Below are 20,572 nucleotides of genomic sequence, written 5' to 3' on the forward strand. Positions count from 1 at the left end.
TACATGCAGTACATGACCTTTTGTCCAGAGGACAGATATGAGGATCAATAGCTCAGATTGCCACCAAGCTCCTGATGGCAATATTCAGTCTCAATGTCTGCAGTGTGCTCAATGTCAGCATGTCTGCTGTGAAAAAGTATTTGCCCCTTCCTGATTTTTTTTGCATATTTGTGACACAAATGATTCAGATCAAACAAATTTTAATATTACACAAAGATAACCTGAGTAAATGCAAAATGCAGCTTTTAAATGATGATTTAATTTATTAAAGGAAAAAACTGTCCAAACCTGTCTGGCCCTATGTGCAAAAAGTAATTGCCCCCTTGCTAAATCATGAATGAACTGGAATGATCCACATTTTTGGAAAGCTGAATTAAATTTCACTTGCCACACCCAGGCCTGACTACTGCCAGACCTGTTGAATCAAGAAATCACCTAAATAGAAGCTGTTTGAGAAAGTGAATCATGCTAAAAGATCCCAAAAGCAACACATCATGCCACGATCTAAAGAAATTCAACTGATGAAAAACCAAGTAATTGAAAGTAGTAGTCTGGAAAGGGTTACAAAGCCATTTATAAGGTTTTTGTATTCCAGGAAACCACAGTGAGAGCCATTATCTAGAAATGGAGAAAACTTGGAACGGTGGTGAAACTTCCCAGGAGTGGCTGGCCTACCAAAATTGCTCCAAGAGCACAACAGCAACTCATCCAGGAGGTCATAAAAGAACCCAAAACAACATCTAAAGAACTGCAGGCCTTAGTTAAAGTCAGTGTTCATGATTCATCAATAAGAAAGATGCTAGGCAAAAATAGCATTCATGGGGGAGTTTCAAGGCAAAAGCCACTGCTGACCAAAAAGAACACAAAGGTTCATCTCACGTTTGCCATAAAACCTCTTCATTATCCTCAAGACTTTTGGGCAAATTATCTGTGGACTAATGAGACAAAAGTTTAACTTTTTCGAAGGTGCGTGTCTCGTTACATCTGGCGGAAAACTAGCACAACATTTCATAAAAAGAACATAATACTAACAATGGTGGTGGTAGTGTGAGGGTTTAGGGCTGCTTCAGGACCTTGATGACTTGCCATAATTGATGGAACCATGAATTCTGCACTCTACCCAGAAAATCCTGAAGGAGAATGTCCAGCCATCAGTTCGTGACCTCAAGCGCACTTGAGGTATCCAACAGGACAATCATCCGAAACCCACTAGCAAGTCCACCTCTTCTTAATGGTTCAAAACAAAAGAAAATTAAGGTTATGGAGTAGCCTAGTCAAAGTCCGGAATTAAATTAAGATGCTGTGGCATGACCGTAAAACAGGCCATTTATGATCGAACACCCTCCAATGTGGCTAAATTAGAACAATTCTGAAAAGAAGAATGGGCCAAAATTCTACTACAGCAATGTGAAAGACTCATTGCCAGTTATCGCAAATGCTTGTTTGCAGTTGTTGCTGTCAAGGCACAACCAGTTATTAGGTTTAGGGGGAAATTACTTTTTCACATAGGGCCAGACAGGTTTGGACAGCTTTTTCCCTAAATAAATGAAACCATCATTTTAAAACTGCATTTTGTGTTCACTCGGGTTATCTTTGTGTAATAAAATTTGTTTGATGATCTGAATCATTTAAGTGTGACAAATATGCAAAAAAATCAGGATGGGGGCAAATACTTTTTCACAGCACTGTATTATCTATGCAGTGACTAACATCCAGCTGGCAACGGCAATATAATGCAGGTAAGTAAGTATTTAAGTTTATGTCCTGCTACCTTTGCTGGAAATCAATCTCCTATGCATCCATTCCTATGCATATCCTATTTATTTATTGAATACAATGTGTTACCGATCAGGTAATACTGATGTTGCTGTGTATGCAACGGCTGACATTCAGTCATGTAGGTTATGTATAGGGATGGGCTGTGTGTGTTCCAGTTAAACGTAAGTTTGCTGAACACACGAACAAACTGGGCACTCGGCGGGAAGTTCGCCCACGGAAGAGCGCCCCATAATGCTCTGCAATCTTGCAGTGCATTGATTACTGATGATTAGCCAAAGAAAATACCTGACCTGTATGCTTTTCCAGTCACAGCACAAAGTACTGTGAGAGCCATGATTGGCCAAAGGTAGAGTGCCTTTGGCCAATCATGGCTCAGGGGCTAAGTCTACGCCCCACACTGTATAAGGCGGCTGCTTACACGGCAGCTGTATATAGTGTGTGACAATGGAGAGTAGGCAGGTAATTAGTGGATAGTGTGTTCAGTCAGTTTAGTGCAGTCAGTGTAGTGTACAGGCATATCCTACCTTTAAAATGTATGGATATGTTGTAGTCCTGTGTCCCCTCTCGATGCTCCCCAAGTTTGGTGTCCCTGTCACTTATAGTTCAGGAGCAGTGCCATGTCCAGCTGACCAAGATTTCTTATAGATTTCAATGAGCACTGAAAGCTGAAAATTGGTCTGGGCAGGAAGGGGGTGAAAGTGCCCTGTATTTAAGTGGTTAAGGGGAACGCTATGACAGAATTAAAAAAAAAAAAAAAGGCTTGGGGTCCCCCCCAAAAATCTATACCAGGCCCTTTGGCTATCGAATAGATTTTAAGGGGAACTACACGCCAAAATTAAAAAAAAAAAAAAATGTCATGGGGTCCCCCCAAAATCCATACTAGGCCCTTTGGTTCTGGTATAGATTTTAAGGGGAACTCCACACCATACCAAGCCCCTTGCCCTCAATGTTTTGGGGTGCCTCCAAAGCACCTTGGTCCCATGTTGATGGGGACAAGGACCTCTTTCTCACAACCCTGGGCTGTGGTTGTGGGGGTCTGCGGGTGGAGGCTTATCGGAATCTAGAAGCCCCCTTTAACAGGGGAGCCCCCAGATCCAGCCCCCCATGTGATCCCCGCTGGACCCGAAAAATAGAAAAAATTTAAAACGCTTCTGCCTCTTGGGAAGAGTCCCGCCGTCTGCCTGATCTCCTGATCTACGCTTTGACAGTTCTTATATAGGCAAGGGGTGGGGCCACAGGGCCACGTCACCCGATGGCACTGTCCCTTCTAACGTTGTGTGACATCAGAAGGGGGCGTTGACACTGGGTGATGAAGCTGGGTGGCCCCGCCCCTTGCCTATATAAGAGTTGTCAAAGGTGAGAGAAAACAGACGGGGGAGACTTCCCAAGAGGCAGAAGCATTTTTTATTTTTTCTATTTTTTGGATCCAGCGGGTGTCGTGATTGACAATGGATTTACATTTTTGTCAAAAACGTTCCTGTTTCTTACTTTTTGCCACTTTTTTTGATGAATAGGTAGGGGTGAGATGTACCCAGTACCCATTCACAAGGGGGAAGATGGCGGGATCTGGGAGCCCTATTGTTAAAGGCCAGATTCCGATAAGTCCTCCACCCACAGACCACAACAGCCACAGATCAGGGTTGTCAGGAAGAGGCCCTTGTCCCCAAGGTGCTTTTGGTGTGGGGGAGCCCCAAAGAACCAATCCCCCTGCCCCAAAGCACCCTCCCATGTTTAGGGTATGGGCCTGGTATGGTTCAGGAGGGGGGGGGGCGCTTGCTCGTCCCCTCCCGTTCCTGACCTGCTAGGCTGCATGCACTGATAAGGGTCTGGTATGGATTTCGGGGGGGACCCAACGCCCATTTTTTAATTTTTTTTTATTTTGGCGTGGGATTCCCCTTAATATCCATATCAGACCCAAAGGTCTTATATGGATTGTTTTAAACAAAATCTTTTGCATTGATACATGTCTCCCAGGGCAGTACCCGGGTCCCCATACACTTTTTTTGGCAATAACTTGCATAAAAGCCTTTAAAATAAGGACTTTTGATCTTTCATGTTCATGTCCCATAAAGTTTAACAGAGTTTGCATGTTCGCTAGAACTTTTTCACTGTTCAAGATTTTTTGGTGCGAACCAAACAGGGGGTTGTTCGGCCCATCCCTAGTTATGTACAGTGAGGGAAAAAAGTATTTGGTCCCCTGCTGATTTTATATGTATGCCCACTGACAAAGAAATTATCAGTCTATAATTTTAATGGTAGTTTTATTTAACTACTTGCCTTCTGTGCACTTAAACACCCTTCCCATCCAGGCCAATTTTCAGCTTTCAGCGCTGTCACACTTTGAATGACAATTGCGCGGTCATGCTACACTGTATCCATTTGAAATTTTTATCATTTTTTCACACAAACAGAGCTTTCTTTTGGTGGTATTTAATCATCTCTGGGTTTTTTATTTTTTACAAAAAAAAAGAATAAAGACAAAAAATTTTGAAAAAAAAAAAAAAGTTTTTCTTATTTTCTGCGAGTAAATTTTGAAAATAAATTTTTCTCCTTCACTGATGTGCGCTGATGAGGCGGCACTGATAGGCTGCACTGATGGGCACTGATGAGGTGGCACTTATGGGCACTGATGAGGTGGCACTTATGGGCACTGATGAGGAGGTACTAATATGCCACACTGATGAGCACTGATAGGCGGCACTGATAGGCGGCACTGAGAGGCGGCACTGCTGGGCACTGATAGGCGGCACTGCTGGGCACTGAGAGGTGGCACTGCTGGGCACTGACAGGTGACACTGCTGGGCACTGAGAGGCGGCACTGATGGGCACTGATAGGCGGCACTGATGGGCACTGGCGGATGGCACTGGACACTGACGGGTGGCACTGATGAGCGGCACTGATGGACAGCACCATCAGTGCCCACAGTGCTGCCAGTCAGTGCTCATCAGTGCCTAGATGAGCAGGCACTGATGGGCACTGACTAGCAGCACTATGGGCACTGATTGTGGGCATTGATGGGGGGCACTGATGGCGGGCACTGTGGGCACTGATGGGGGGGCACTGTGTGTGTGTTTTTACCTTGTGTAATCAGGGCACTGGTGATCGGTGCCCTGATTACATTCTCCTGTGTCCCCGGCGCTGTGAGGCTCCCCCACTCCTTCCTCACACTGCAGGCTCCGTGTGAGGAAGGAGCGCCGGCGATGAGAGATGATCTCATATATTTACATATGAGATCATTGCTCATTGGACAGCCAGATCACGTGGTGAATGGCCGCTGTGATTGGCCATTCACCACGATCTGTGATCAGCCGTGTCCAAGGGACACAGCCGACACAGATTTTCCCCGCAGCGCGCTCGCGGGAGCGCGCTGGGGGCGTGTCACTGGGAGGCCGTTTAAAAACGGCCTCCCGAAAATTCGAGTCCGCGCTGCAGCCGTATATAGGCTGTAGCGCGGATGGGGGGTGGTTAAACAGTGAGAGACAGAATAACAACAAAAATATCCAGAAAAACGCATTTAAAAAAATTATAAATTAATTTGCATTTTAATGAGTGAAATAAGTATTTGATCCCCTATCAATCAGCAAGATTTCTGGCTCTTAGCTGTCTTCTATACAGATAATGAGCTGAGATTAGGAGCACTCTCTTATAAGAAGTGCTCCTAATCTCAGCTTGTTACCTATATAAAAGACACCTGTCCACAGAAGCAATCAATCAATCAGATTCCAATCTCTCCACCATGGCCAAGACCAAATAGCTGTCCAAGGATGTCAGGGACGAGATTGTAGACCTACACAAGGCTGGAATAGGCTACAAGGCCATCACCAAGAAGCTTGGTGAGAGGGTGACAACAGTTGTTTTACTGATCATGAGAATGGTGAGGAATAAGCCCAGAACTACACAGGAGAATCTTGTCAATGATCATTTCTTTATCAGTAGGCAAACGTACAAAATCAGCAGGAGATCAAATCCTTTTTTCCCTCACTGTAATAGAAAATATATAAATCTGTCCTCCCCTATCAGAGATCTATGGTGCTCCATAGCAGTACTTTTAAGGCAATAGTTTTTCTTTATTTCTTCTCCTAAGATATCAGTTATATGTTAAATCTGGTGGGGTAAATGATTAACTGCTTTATTTTGTATCTTGTATGTAGAATTTAGCTGTGAAATAAACTATATTACCAAAAGTATCAGGGCGCCTGCCTTTACACACACATGATACTAAAGTCTCAGATTTTTTTCTTTAAAAATAACCAACATGTCATATTTACCTGCTCTGTGCAGTGGTTTTACACAGAGCAGCCCCACTCCTCATCTTCTGGGGTCCCTTGCTGGTGCTCCTGACCCTCCCTCCTGCTGAGTGCCCCCACAGCAAGCAGCTTACTATTGGGCACCCGGGCTGAGCCGCTGCTCTGTGTGTCCATTCAGAGACGGAGCTGCAGTTCGGCCCTGCCCCCTCTCTCTCCTCATTAGCTCACAGACTTTGATTGACAGAAGCGTGCTGCCATCTTAGCCAATGAGGGGGGAGAGTCCCGGGCAGCCAAGACTGTCCTGCAACATCGTTGGATCGAGATGGGCTCAGGTAAGTATTAGGGGGAGCTGAGGGAGGCTGCTGCACACAGCAGGTTTTTTTTTTTTTTTTTTTTTTAATCTTGATGCATAGAATGCATTAAAATAAAAAACCTTCTTACTTTACAACCACTTTAATGGCATCCCAGTCCTTGTCCGTAGGTTTTAATATTGAGTTGGCCCACCCTTTGCAGCTATAACAGCTTCAACTCTTCTGGGAAGACTGTCCACAAGGTTTGGGAGCGAGTCTATGGAAATGTTTGACCATTATTCCAGAAGCGTATTTGTGAGGTTAGGCACTGATGTGGACGAGAAGGCCTGGCTCGCAGTCTGCAATGTAATTTACCCCAAAGGTTTTCTATCGGGTTGGGGTCAGGACTCTGTGCAGGCCTTCCCTCCAACATCAGTACCTGACCTCACAAATGCGCTTCAGAATGTGAAAAATGGCTAGATTTGCCTTTTAACTGTTTAATATTTTCAAGCGTTATTTTTAACTTATGGTTTTTCACATGTAAATGGTTCTTCCTGCTAAAATCGATATACTTGCGGTGTCACCTATATCCTTCCTGTAAACAATAGCTTCTCGAATGATCAGGATGTTTTTTTGGTTTGTGGTGTGGCTGATAAGAAAATCCCAATGCATGTCAAGTTTAATGCTCTTCACTTTTGCAGAAATGTCTTTTCTACATAACCTACGTGTGCCTTGCCATTATATTTCAAAAGATGTTAATACTTAATATCTTTCCTAGAACACCGTGTAAAGTTTTCACATAGTAATTATATTTGCTTAGCGCAGCAGGGAGAAAGGAATGAAGCTAGAGTGAAATTTTCTGCAAGTTGATAGCAACTGTCTTTTTTTTTTTATATAAATCATTGTGTCTGTTAATATTGAGACAGGTACAAGCAGGTAATCATCTAAATATAAGGCTGCCGATAATGATGGTAGTATTTAGATACATCATAGCCACACAATGCAAGCTAGGATGGGGCAGAGAGGACAAAAGTGACAGTTTGCGTGCTGTGTGTTAGTACGTCCAGAATTGATAACTAGAAGATGGGAAGGTTCACTGTGCTTCTACTTTTTGCTGGTAGTTTTTATTCTAGATGTATGGGTCTACAGTGAGTGAACTGGTAGTACACAGTACTGTATACCACCAACAAAAAGGCACAAACTGTTAGGATAATGACAATGGGAACAATGCCTGTTTGCACTTGGAGGCAGCCTTCAACCTCTTATTATACACAAGAAGATGATAGTAAAATGATGTGTGCATTGTCCCTAATAGCCCTCCCACCCTAGGCTGTGTCCAGGACTGCTCCAATAATGCAAGGAGACCAGATGGTGTCCGTAATGGCTAGGCTGAAAGGAGAACCCTCTTCCTCAGAGTCAAAAGAACAAATGACCCATACTTTTTATATCTGCAATCTGGACCACCCTCATTGGTAGGTCCCGCCCCTCATACATCATCGGTGGTGTGTGTTGCTCCATGGTCCAATCACAGATCAACATTCACCCTCTGCGACAGGAAATAACATGCAATTTACATACAACAAAACAGTTTGCAGTACATACACATACATCAAATATTTTATATCAAAGCAATAGGCTACCATCAGTGTACCAACCATTACCTCCTTGAAATGCATATATGGTTCCTGTATCGATGGAGTTGCATAAAAAAAGCTCCTATTGATGCTGCCAATTCCCACCGGCATACCAGAAGTACTGTGGAGGCACCTATGGTGCTGTTACAGGTCAACTCTAACATTGGTGGAACATACGCTACACTCGTAGACCCAGAAGTGCAGGCGGATCTGCGGATCTGGCGGCATCATATCCAGTCTCATCTAGGGTTCTGGTGGAAATTGGCAGCATCAATAGGAGCTTTTTTTTTTTTAATCAAAGTTTTATTGGAAAACGTACTCAATACAAAGCAAAACATTTGTCGAGCAATTACATCAGTATACAAACCACAAGATCAACCTGTAAACAATTCAAGCTCTGAGAACCTATGCAGAATGTCGAGGTTTTCCATCGACCATGAAAGTATAATAAACTAAAACAGAAGGTGAGTAACTTTTTCGTACATATCAGACACAAGGGAGTAGGAGTGGGAAGCGAGGGGAAGGGAATGTCAATAGGAGCTTTTTAAACAACTCCATCAATACAGGACCCATTTCAAGGATGTAACAGTGGGTACACTGATGGTAGCCTATTGCTTTGATATAAAATATTTGATTTATGTGTATGTACTGCAAACTGTTATGTTGCATGTATAATGCATGTTATTTTCTGTTGTAGAGGGAGAATGTTGATCTCCGATTGGACCCCAATATATGCAACACACACCACCAATGATTTATGAGGGGTGGGACCTACCAACGAGGGTGGTCCAGATTGCAGATATAAATGTATGGTAGGTCATTTGTTCTTTTGGCTCTGAGGAAGAAGGTTCTCCCTTAAAACATGTCAGCCTTGCCATCACGTACACCATCTGGTCTCCTTGCCCTATTGGAGCAGTCCAGCAGTCCTGGAGGCAACTTGTCTATATTGTGCTTTGACATGCATTTTTACAACGTGTGTTTGTGAGTATTACTGTATGATACTTTTTTATCTTTTAATAAATGTTATAATGGAATTGGAATTGCACTAGGTTGGTGCACCCTTTTCTTGTTTTCTAGCACTTTTGGATACCCATGGCCCTGAGAGGGCAACAAGACCCTAGGCGTTGTCAACAAAGTCTAAGACACATTTTCTTCCCTCTAGCATTTCACCTGAGCGCAGGAGAGTTACTTTTTTGGATTTTACCCTAGGCTGTGGCCTATGTTGGCTATGCAGAATTCTAATCCTGATTATTATGCCACAGTACCCCCAGAACGTCATTACTTTAGTCCTGTTTTTCTCAGCCTTTTTTTCCTATCAAAGCACCCTATAGAATTCTGCACAATCTTGGGCACACCAGGAGGTGCGGCAAGCATGCACATGCTTTTTTGCACATTCCCTCGTGGCACATTTTTCAAAGGGCTGCCCTATGCATGTTAAACATGAAAAAAAGGTGGTGCCACCATTTTTAAAATCCCGCCACAGCAAAACTTATTGTACTGCGGTACCATACATTTTAGTGGACACAAACGCATGTGCATTTTCTTAATGCATGGGGGTGCCATGAAGAATTATCGCACCTGTTTGTGTCTGCAAAAGGCAGCACGTTATTTATTGAGTGGTGTGGGAAAACGCGGTTTTGCCTGCATTACCACACCCCACCTGGTGTGAACAAGCCCTAAAATGTATTGTGTGGGACAGAGTTCAGTGGTCAGTAGGTTGTGACATAGAGTTGCCCTGTATCTGTTGTAAATCAGTGAGCAGTATGTACTGGCAGGATAGGGCAGTATGCAGTGGTAAAGCAGTCAGTGAGCAGTATGTATTATCAGTCAGTGAGTGGTATGTAGTGTCAGTCAGTGAGAAGTATGTAGTGACAGTCAGTGAGCAAAAGCATAGAATTCCCGCTAGAGAAAACTCTGTCCATCAGCCACTTACTACAACACTGGAGATAAAGCGAGACTTGCATGACTGCTAACTCTGCTATTCCTTCTTCAGCTGCTGGATTAGCCATAGCAGCCACCTGTATTAGAAGGGAAAAAGTGGCCCCACTACCTCCGGATGCATCAGGAGAAGTTGGGGGTGGATAATTCCATATAACTCTGACCCCTAACTCCCTGCCAGCTGTGGAGGCAATTGAGGGGAAACCAAGCATGCTGGGTGGCCTCCCAATGTGCATCTGCGCAGCAGAGAATCCTGCAGGAGGTTACATGCCAGTTTAAAAGGCACAACACGGCCCTGCAGTTTAAATTAAGCTTAGATTAAAGCTTAAGCTGCCAGTAAAACATGTTTCATTTAACTGCCTGCTTTAGTTGGGGCAGTTTTTTATGCTTTTTATGTGGCACCCCTGAAGATTCTTTGCGGCACCCTGGTTGAGAAACCCTGCTTTAACCTGATGTGCACAATGTGTAATTTCAGTGAACATGTAAAAAAAAAAAAACCTTCTGCATGCAGCTTCCCCCGTAGCCCCCCTAAATACATACCTGAGTCTGATCTTGATCCAGCAATGTGCACAGGAGTCGAGGCTCTCTTGGGTCTCTTGCTCCTCATTGGCTCAGATACAGCAGCAGGAGCCATTGGCTCCCACTGCTTTCAATCAGAGCCAGTTCGGAGGAGGAGGGGCTGGGGCCAAGTCCTTCTGTCTGTGTCAATAGACACAAACATTGATGCTCGGGAGGGAGCCCACATGAGTGCCCCTATATCAAGTGGCTTGCTATAGGTGTACTCGGTGAGGGGGAGGAGCTAGTAGGGGACCCAAGAAGGGCAGGTTATGGGCTGCTCTGTGCAAAACCATTAGAGTTAGTCACGGTTCACACTGCGGCGATCCGACTTTGGGGGCGACCTGTGAAGTCGCGTGTACCGCGACTTCGGCGCGACTTGCACGGACTTCATAAAATGAATGTCTATGCAAGTCGCTCAAGGTCGCCCCGAAGTAGTACAGGACTCTTTTTCTAAGTCGGAGCGACTTCTTAGAACCGTTCCTGTACTACACTATGGGACGGTGCGTGGCCTGTCAGGCTGACCAAGTCGCCTGACAAGTCGGACTAGTGTGAATGGAGACTAAGCCTCCGTTCACATTAGGTCGCTCTGACTTAGGGGGCGACCTGTGAAGTCGTGTGCAGCGCGACTTCTGCGCGACTTGCACGGACTTCATATAATGGAAGTCAATGCAAGTCGCCTCCAGGTCGTCCCAAAGTAGTACAGGACCCTTTTTCTAAGTCGGAGCGACTTGTGTCACTCCTATTAGAACGGCTCTACTACACAATGGGAGCGTGAGGACCGCGACTTGTCAGGCTGACAAGTCGCGGTCCAAGTCGTACCAGTGTGAATGCGGTCTTAGTATAACATGTTTGTTGTTTTAAAAAAAGAGTGATACAGTGTTTGAAGTTTTTAAAGAGGTTGTAAACCCTGGAAAAACCGCAATGAACAAAAAAAAAAAAAACCCTGTAAGACAAAGGCATACTAGCTCATTATGAAATTCTTACCTTACAATGAAATTCTTACCTTACAACGTAGCCCTACAGCGGCACCCGCACACCGCTGAGACGGCTGACATCTTCCCTGCTGTTTCTTCCGGGTTCACGGGCTCCGGCGCTGTGAGTGGCATGTAAACAAGGTATACCGTCCTTCTATCAAAGAGGCAGAGAGAGATCTTGTGTTCCTACTAACAAGGAGCACAGATCTCTCTCTTCCTGCAGTCAGTCCATTCCCCCTACAGTTAGAAAGCACTTCCTAGAAGCACACTTAACCCCTTGATCGCCCCTGATGTTAACCCCTTGCCTGCCAGTGTCATTTATACAGTAACAGTGCATATTTTTAGCACTAATAACTGTATTGTTGTCACTGGTCCCCAAAAAGTGTCACTTAGTGCCAGATTTGTCTGCTGGAATGTCGCAGTTCCGCAAAAAATCGCTGATTGCCGCCATTACTATTAAAAAAAAATAAAAAGTCCATAAATGTATCCCATAGTTTGTAAACGCTATAACTTTTGCGCAAACCAATCAATATATGCTTTTTGGGATTTTTTTTTACCAAAAATATGTAGCAGAATACACATTCTTTGTATTGGATGTGTTTTATAGCAGAAAGTAAAAAATATTGTTTTTTGGTTTTTTTTTCAAAATTGTCAGTCTTTTTTTGTTTATAGCGCAAAAAATAAAAAACGCAGAGGTGATCAAATACCCACAAAAGAAAGCTCTATTTGTGGGAAAAAAAGAACATCAATTTTATTTGGGTACAACGTCGCACGTCCAAGCAGTTGTCAGTTAAAGCAACACAGTGCCGTATTGAAAAAAATGGCCTGGTCATTAAGGGGTTAAAACCTTCCGGAGCTGAAGTAGTTAATGTTAAACTTAACTACTGTACAGCTGAGCACCACAAACTGAAAATGCTGTTTGATTCATTTTTAATATGCAAAGCAAACTCACCCATACATCCATGTCTCCATGCGTTTTTTTCTGTTGTTGAGAAATCACTTTGAAAAACACCCTCCTAGCATTTCTAGCTGGCCATCTTGAGTAAGGGCAGATGATAGATATAGCATTTACTTACCTGGAATTCATCTGCACCTAGCCCTGGCATGGAAGCAGGAAGGTGTGCCCCTGCTCCCTTCCCCCCAATGAAAGAAAAAAAATGCCCATGAAGACTCCTAGATGGGTGACATAATTTTTGTCTGGGGAAGAAACCAGGAAGACGCTGAACAAATGTAAAAAAAAAAAAGTTTAAATCCAGTGAATATACTTTACCTTCCTACCTATTTGCTAATTCCAGCAACATACGGATTAAAAATAGTTAATTTTGATTGAGAGCATTTTGTTCGTTTTAGGCCCCTTTCACACAGGCTTTCCAATCCGGTCCGCCTGTCAGGCGGACCTGATCGGATGCTCCATTCACCCCTATGGAGCAGCGGATGTCAGTGGAGACATCTCCGCTGACACCCGCTGCTCTCCGATTCGATCCCGTCCGTGAAATCCAGACGTATGGAAACCCTATTTTCCATCCGTCTGGAGGATCGTATAGGATCGGATGAAAACGGACAGGTAGTCCGTTATCATCAGATCTCCCATAGAGGAGAGCGGGCTCTGACAGCTCCATCTCTGCAAATTAGGTGGAGACGGCGCTGTCATCCGCCTGCTCAGCGGGGATCAGCAGATCAATCCCTGCTGAGCAAAAGAAAAAGGTGTGGGAGCTGGGCATGTATCAAGGAGAATGAGTTCAGGCACCCTCGTCCCTTTACTTAAAGCAAAAAGAGGAAACCCCCTATTTTGGGACTATAACGGATGCCAACTCAAATTTAAAGTTTCAAGTTTTATTTAACACATATTGCAAAAAATGAAACACAAATGAAAAAGTGACAGTATTTCAATATACAAGAAAATATAAAACACTTAGGCGACTGGATGAATGTGGTTCAGATACTATGTAGCAGTGACATGAAGGAATCTGAACGTCTGGTCCTGAGAACCCGACGCGTTTAAAAAATAAGTCTTCCTCAGGGGTTTTTTGACCAGAAGATTCCAATTAACAATATTCTATAGTAGAAAAAAAACATATTTATTTAGAGTTCATTATATATAATCTTCTATATTTTTTACATCAAGCATAATATTTAGTTAGATATTTCGAATACACATACCATGTCTTGCATCACAATTTCAAACCACAGGGTTGCCTTATCTTTAAAAACTTGAGATGGTCAACTCCACATGCATCAACGTATGACCGGAGTGAATCTGCAGAGCCCGCACAGAAAAATCACCCAACCCCACACACCACTGATGGATAGGTGTAAAATAGCACAACGGTGGGTGTGGATGAAGGGAGGGGGGGGGGGAGAGACGTGAAGAGGGGGAGGGCCGGAACCTCCTAATAACACCACATGAGGTCCAAAAGAGGAGCAATATTTCTGTATTCTGATCTTGGCTCGTAATTCTGAAAAGTTAAATGGCAGAACTGTATATAAGATATATTTTATAGTGAGATTTCCGTAAATGAAAAAAAGCTATTACCTAAAGTTTATTTACAAAGATTGCTATATTGGTCTCTCCTGGTATATTGTATCTCACACCAGGGTGAGCAGTTTGTCGTTTGGTGTCTAATCTCGCTTATCACTACAAAGTTTGAACAAAAAGGGGAAAAGAAGGAAAAAACCAACCTTTAAACTAGCAGATTATAACACATGGAGGGCCCTCACTTTTTTGAATAGTCAGTCCGATGAAAGACAGGTAGGAGATACCATCTATGTATAAATATAAAACATAGATGTAAATCATACAGTCTAATTCAAAGGTCAGATATTAGAATCAAACTTATCCAGAAAAAGGAGTGGAGACTTATTTACCTCTCAGGGATCTGCAGCTTTCAAGTGTGTGGGTTGTCCTCCTGGGTGGAGTGCCTTAGAAATCCCCAGGAACGCCAGTCTATTTATGTTGGTGAATTGATTAAAGATCAGAATCAGCTGTAGCGCTCATGGGCCCCCCGGGTGGGCGGTGCCGAGGGCGGCCCCACACGCAGGCGCACTGACCAATGGGGTTCTAATGCCGTGACAGGTCCGGTATTAACATGCTGACCAAAATGGAGTCCATCGGACGCACCGCCCGTTTGAAAGGAGCCTAACTGTGATGGAGAAAATGCTGTTTAAGACCTCCTTTAGTGCAGGCCATGTGATAAAGGGGAGGACCAGATCAGCCTCAGGTCCGATCCTCCTCATCAACAGAGACCACATGGACAGGTCCCCCCCCCCCATTACTCCTCGTTTACTCATCCCAGCTAGACTTAATTTTTTGTTAAAATATTAGAATTTTATTTCTGCATAAAACAACAGTAGTAGTAAGACCACTGAGGTTTTATCTCAAGGTTAAAGCATAATCTTTGCTCTCCAAAAGCAGCACAATTAAACTCTAAAAGTTTCTCGTATATTCCCATTTGCATTTCCAACCGTAAAAGGAATGTTATGTTCCTTTTCACATGTGAATTTACAAAAAAGAGGTTGCATAAATCAATTAGCACTTCTGTTTAAATTAGTATAACAGAATGCATTCTAATTTAAACCACTCATACATACAAATGGGAAACGTGATGGAATCTATTCAGCAGTTATCTGTCACTGAGCTTTGTGGCATTCAAGATATATATAAATATATATATAAATATATATATATATATATGTGTACAAATAAATATATATATATATATATATATATATATACAGTATCTCACAAAAGTGAGTACACCCCTCACATTTTTGTAAATATTTTATTATATCTTTTCATGTGACAACACTGAAGAAATGACACTTTGCTACAATGTAAAGTAGTGAGTGTACAGCTTGTATAACAGTGCAAATTTGCTTTCCCCTCAAAATGACTCAACACACAGCCATTAACATGTAAACCACTGGCAACAAAAGTCAGTGCACCCATAAATTAAAATATCAAAATTTGGCCAAATTAGCCATTTTCCCTCCCCGGTGTTATGTGACTCGTGACCCCGGTGTTACAAGGTGTCAGGTGTGAATGGGGAGCAGGTGTGTTAAATTTGGTGTTATCGCTCTCTCTCTCATACTGGTCACTGGAAGTTCAACATGGCACCTCATGGCAAAGAACTCTCTGAGGATCTGAAAAAAGAATTTTTGCTCTACATAAAGATGGCCTAGGCTATAAGAAGATTGCCAAGCCCCTGAAACTAAGCTGCAGCATGGTGGCCAAGACCATACAGTGGTTTAACAGGACAGTTTTCACTCAGAACAGGACTTGTCTTGGTCGACCAAAGAGGTTGAGTGCACGTGCTCAGTGTCATATCCAGAGGTTGTCTTTGGGAAATAGACGTATGAGTGCTGCCAGCATTGCTGCAGAGGTTGAAGGGGTGGGGGGTCAGCCTGTTAGTGCTCAGACCATACGCCACACACTGCATCAAATTGGTCTGCATGGCTGTTGTCCCAGGAGAAATCCTCTTATAAAGATGATGCACAAGAAAGCCTGCAAACAGTTTGCTGAAGACAAGCAGACTAAGGACATAGATTACTGGAACCATGTCCTGTGGTCTGATAGGACCAAGATAAACTTATTTGGTTCAGATGGTGTCAAGCGTGTTTGGCGGCAACCAGGTGAGGAGTGCAAAGACAAGTATGTTCTGCCTACAGTCAAGCATGGTGGTGGGGGTGTCATGGTCTGGGGCTGCATGAGTGCTACAGTTCATTGAGGGAACCATGAATGCCAACATGTACTGTGACATACTGAAGCTGAGCATGATCCCCTCCCTTCAAAGACTGGGTCGCAGGGCAGTATTCCAACATGATAATGACCCCAAACACACCTCCAAGATGTCCACTGCCTTGCTAAAGAAGCTGAGGGTAAAGGTGATGGACTGGCCAAGCATTTTTCCAGACCTAAACCCTATTGAGCATCTGTGGGGCATCTTCAAACAGAAGGTGGAGGAGAGCAAGGTCTCTAACATCCACCAGCCCTGTGATGTCATCAGTGAGGAGGGGAAGAGGACTCCAGTGGCAACCTGTGAAGCTCTGGTGAACTTCATGCCCAAGAGGGTTAAGGCAGTGCTGGAAAATAATGTTGGCCACACAAAATATTGACACTTTGGGCCCAATTTGCACATTGTCACTTAGGGGTGTAGTCACTTTTGTTGCCAGCGGTTTAGACATTAAGGGCTGTGTGTTGCGTTATTTTGAGGGGACAGCAAATTTACACTGTTATACAAGCTGTACACTCACTACTTTACATAGTAGCAAAGTGTAATTTCTTCAGTGTTGTCACATGAAAAGATATAATAAAATATTTACAAAAATGGGAGGGGTGTACTCACTTTTGTGAGATACTGTATATCTTTCAATGTATATATCCAGGGCTTTTTCTTCTCAGAAAATAGGTGCAGGAACTCAACCACGACCCCCCCAAAATCAACATCCTCCTCCTCTCACACACACACCTTCCAAACTGAATCAAATATTGGGTGTGTTCAGATTTCACTAACAGTGGAAGGGTCTTAAAGGGGCATTAAATATTAGGAGTGCATTACATACAGAGTTGGGGGGGGGGGGGGGTGTTACACACAGAGTGCAGAGTTCAAGGGTGAGCTACATGCAGAGTTGGGGGTGCGCTACATTCATACTTCAGAGTTCAGGGGTGCGCTGCATACAGAGTGCAGAGTTCAGGGGTGCACTAATTGCAGAGTACAGAGTTCAGCTTTCTTCCACAGCTGCTTACCTCTGCATCTCCTATCCACATCTCACTTTCACCCCTTTTTAGCCTCTGCACGCAACCCCCCTTCCACTACCCCATCTTCGCCCTCCCTACTTCAAAGCTCCACCATCTTACTTGTGTTGCTGTATTCAACTTAAGGACCCAGCTGGCTCTAGCACCTCCCCGCACACTGTAGGTGGCTCTGCCTTTCTCACTTGCAGGAAGATCATCCAGTGGGATGCTGCACTGCACTGCACCCCGGGCACCTGCATCAACCTCCCCCCCCCCGTCACTCAGTGGGAGCCACTCAGGAGATCAGATCTGTGGGAGCCATTGGGAGACAAACTGTTACTTGTAAACATAGAAGCCGGACTTCTGTATTTACAAGTTATAGTAGTAGGCAGGGAACAGAGGGCCTGAGCCAGGGGTGGTTGAACTGAATTCCACCAAGTTCCAGCTGAAAAAAGCCCTTTATATATCTAAATAGGCTTATAAAAGCAGGACCTGTGAACCCATGAACACATGTGTTCTATGTTCTGTAGGATTATGATTATACTAATAAACACCTATTACAATGCATTATTTAGGATGGTGTCTACTACCACTAATAAATATACAGGGGGTATAATTTACTAAAGGAATTTACTAAAGGCAAATCCACTGTGCACTACAAGTGCACTTGGAAGCGCAGTCTCTGTAGATCTGAGGGGGACATGCAAGGAAAATAAAAAAACTGTGTGTTTGCTTGCACATGATTGGATAATAATAAAGCAGCAGAGTTTCCCCTCATTTCAGAGCTTCCCCCCAGATTTACAGCGAATGCATTTCTAAGTGCACTTGCAGTTAGTAAATCAACCCCATCATTTTTTGCTGATTTTTAGGTTAAGATTTATTTAAATGATTGTGCACAAATCGTTATATCAGACCTTCCTCCTATAATGTTTCTTTTATTTTTTTAGCTGTTTGCTGAAGTACAAAATATGGATACTTGCCAGCTGTTTGAGCAGGGGATTCGTACACCTAACAAGCAAGAAGCGCACACTTTGGAGGCTGTGAAATTGGTGGAGTTTAAGCTGAAGCAAACACTTTCTAAACTAATAATGCATCTATTTGGAGAAGGTAGGCGTTCTTCCACAAAAACTAACAGTGCTTATGAATATTTGATGGTTAGACCAACTGGTGAATGATTGTTCTTTCATTAGAATGTGTATATACTGTAGTGCCATAAACAGGCTCGTTGAATATCACATGTCTGGATGTTAATGCACTATACAGGGAACATCGAAATGGTGCAACCTTATAGGGGCTGTTACGTGATAATGGCTATGTCACAACTTAGTTAACTTTCTGAGGCTAATATTACAATGACAACCCCTCACTACCACTTCCTTTCTTTACTTTATATACTCTCTCTATGCTTGATTTTCTATATATTCCAGATGCTTGATCGAGAACCAGAAATCCTTAATTATATCACAATCAGTTACAAAATGAATATGCAAATGCATGTATTTTTGTGCTTACTGGTCATTTAAGAGTTACTCCAGAATATCCTTGCAAGTAAAATTTCTTTACATAATAAGATGAATATGCACCTATATTCTGGATAGTTTGAAAGCTACTTTATATTTTAAGCTGTTTGACCATTTATATACATTTACCGCTGTACCACTCTGTATTTGATACAAGCAATCTTCTGTACCTTTTTTCTTGTTTATTACAACATTTCTTAATGAACCTTTATTGATAAAAAAAAGAAAAAAATTATGCAAACTTTATTCCCAAAATCTATCAGCTGATGGTACCTGTTATACTCTCAAGATACCTACGGACATTGGAGTCATCTTCCTGTCTAACCAACCACTATATGTCTGTAAACACGTTAGTTGTTAATACCTGTTATAACTGACCTCTACTTAAGATCTAATTAACACAATTTAATGTGGTAAAGCAATTATTAACCACTTCTGGACAGAAAGATTTTCCCCCTTAATGACCAGGCCCTTTTCTGCGTTTCGGCACTGTGTTATTTTAACCACTTAAGCCCCGGGAAGATTTTACCCCCTTCCTGACCAGGGCCTATTTTGCGATTCGGCACTGCGTGACTTTAACGGACAATTGCGCGGTCGTGCGACGCTGTACCCAAATGAAATTGACGTCCTTTTTTTTTTCACAAACAGAACTTTCTTTTGGTGGTATTTGATCACCTGTGCTATTTTTTGATCATGCACTATAAACAAAAAAAGAGCGACAATTTTGCACAAATAACAATATTTTTCAAATTTTTTATATGAAATTCCCCCCCAAAAAATTTAAAAATCAAAATTTTTTAACACTTTAGGCCAATTTGTTTTCTGCTACATATGTTTGGTAAAAAAAACAGCAAAAAGCGTATTTTGATTGGTTTGCGCAAAGTTATTGCGTTTACTAACTAAGGGAAATATTTTTGTCATTTTTATTTATTTATTTTTTTAACGAGTAATGGCGGCAATCTGCTTTTTTTTTTTTTGCGACATTGCGGCAGACAGATCGGACCCTTGACTGACACTTTTGACACTTTTGGGGGTACCAGTGACATTACTGCAGTAATCAGTGCTATACATATGCACTGTTACTGTAAAAATGACACTGGCAGGGAAGGGGTTAACTTTATTGGAGAGGGAGGGGTTAAGTGTGTCCCTAGGGGCGTGATTCTTACTGTGATTGGATGTGGCTTTGTGTGTAACAGCACAGATCAACGGTCCTACATAGCAGGACCGAGTGATTTGTGCTTTTACACAGGGGAGAGTGACAGGCGGCTTTGTTTACATTAGCTGCCTGCCTTTCTCCCTCTCCACCCGTGAATCGTGAGTGACCGGCGCTTCTTTGGGCACGAGTGGGGGCGGGAGCGCGCTTCCGGCGGCGCGTGCTTGCCCCCTATTCGCTCCCAGGCTAGTGACGTACCGGTACATCACTTTGCCTGGGAGGGGCTGACCGCCGCCGTATATAGTCGGGCGGTGGTCGGCAAGTGGTTAACTGACAATTAAGCAGCCGTGCAACGCTGTACCCAAATAAAATTGAAGTCCTTTTCTTCCCCACAATTAGAACTTTTTTTGGTGGTATTTGATCACCTCTGCAATTTTTATTTTTTGCACTACAAGCAAAAAATGAGCAACAATTCTGAAAAAAAAAAAAAAAAAAAATCTTTTTCACTTTCTGTTATATAACATTCCCAATAAAAAAAAATTAAAAATCAATTTTTTTTTCAGAATTTTAGGCCAAGTTGTATTTTGCTACATATTTTTGGTTAAAAAAAATCCGAATATGCATATTTTGATTGGTTTGTGCAAAAGTTATCGCGTCTACAAACTAGGGGAAAGATTTATGTCATTTTTGTTTATTTATTTTTTTACTAGTAATGGCGGCGACCAGCGATTTTTAGTGGGACTGCAA

General features: G+C 42.9%; 1 protein-coding gene across 1 annotated transcript in view; it reads left to right on the plus strand.

Moving 5' to 3' along the window:
* The window catches only part of FARS2 (phenylalanyl-tRNA synthetase 2, mitochondrial), a 697,584-nt gene that overhangs the window by 227,386 nt on the left and 449,626 nt on the right, over positions 1-20,572 (plus strand). Inside the window, exon 4 of the mRNA XM_082257348.1 lies at positions 18,100-18,259. Within this exon, the coding sequence (XP_082113474.1) occupies positions 18,100-18,259 (160 nt within the window). The remainder of the gene's footprint in view (positions 1-18,099; positions 18,260-20,572) is intronic.

This window comes from Pelophylax lessonae (genome assembly GCF_965119305.1).
Source record: "Pelophylax lessonae genome assembly, chromosome: 5".
NCBI lineage: Eukaryota > Metazoa > Chordata > Amphibia > Anura > Ranidae > Pelophylax > Pelophylax lessonae.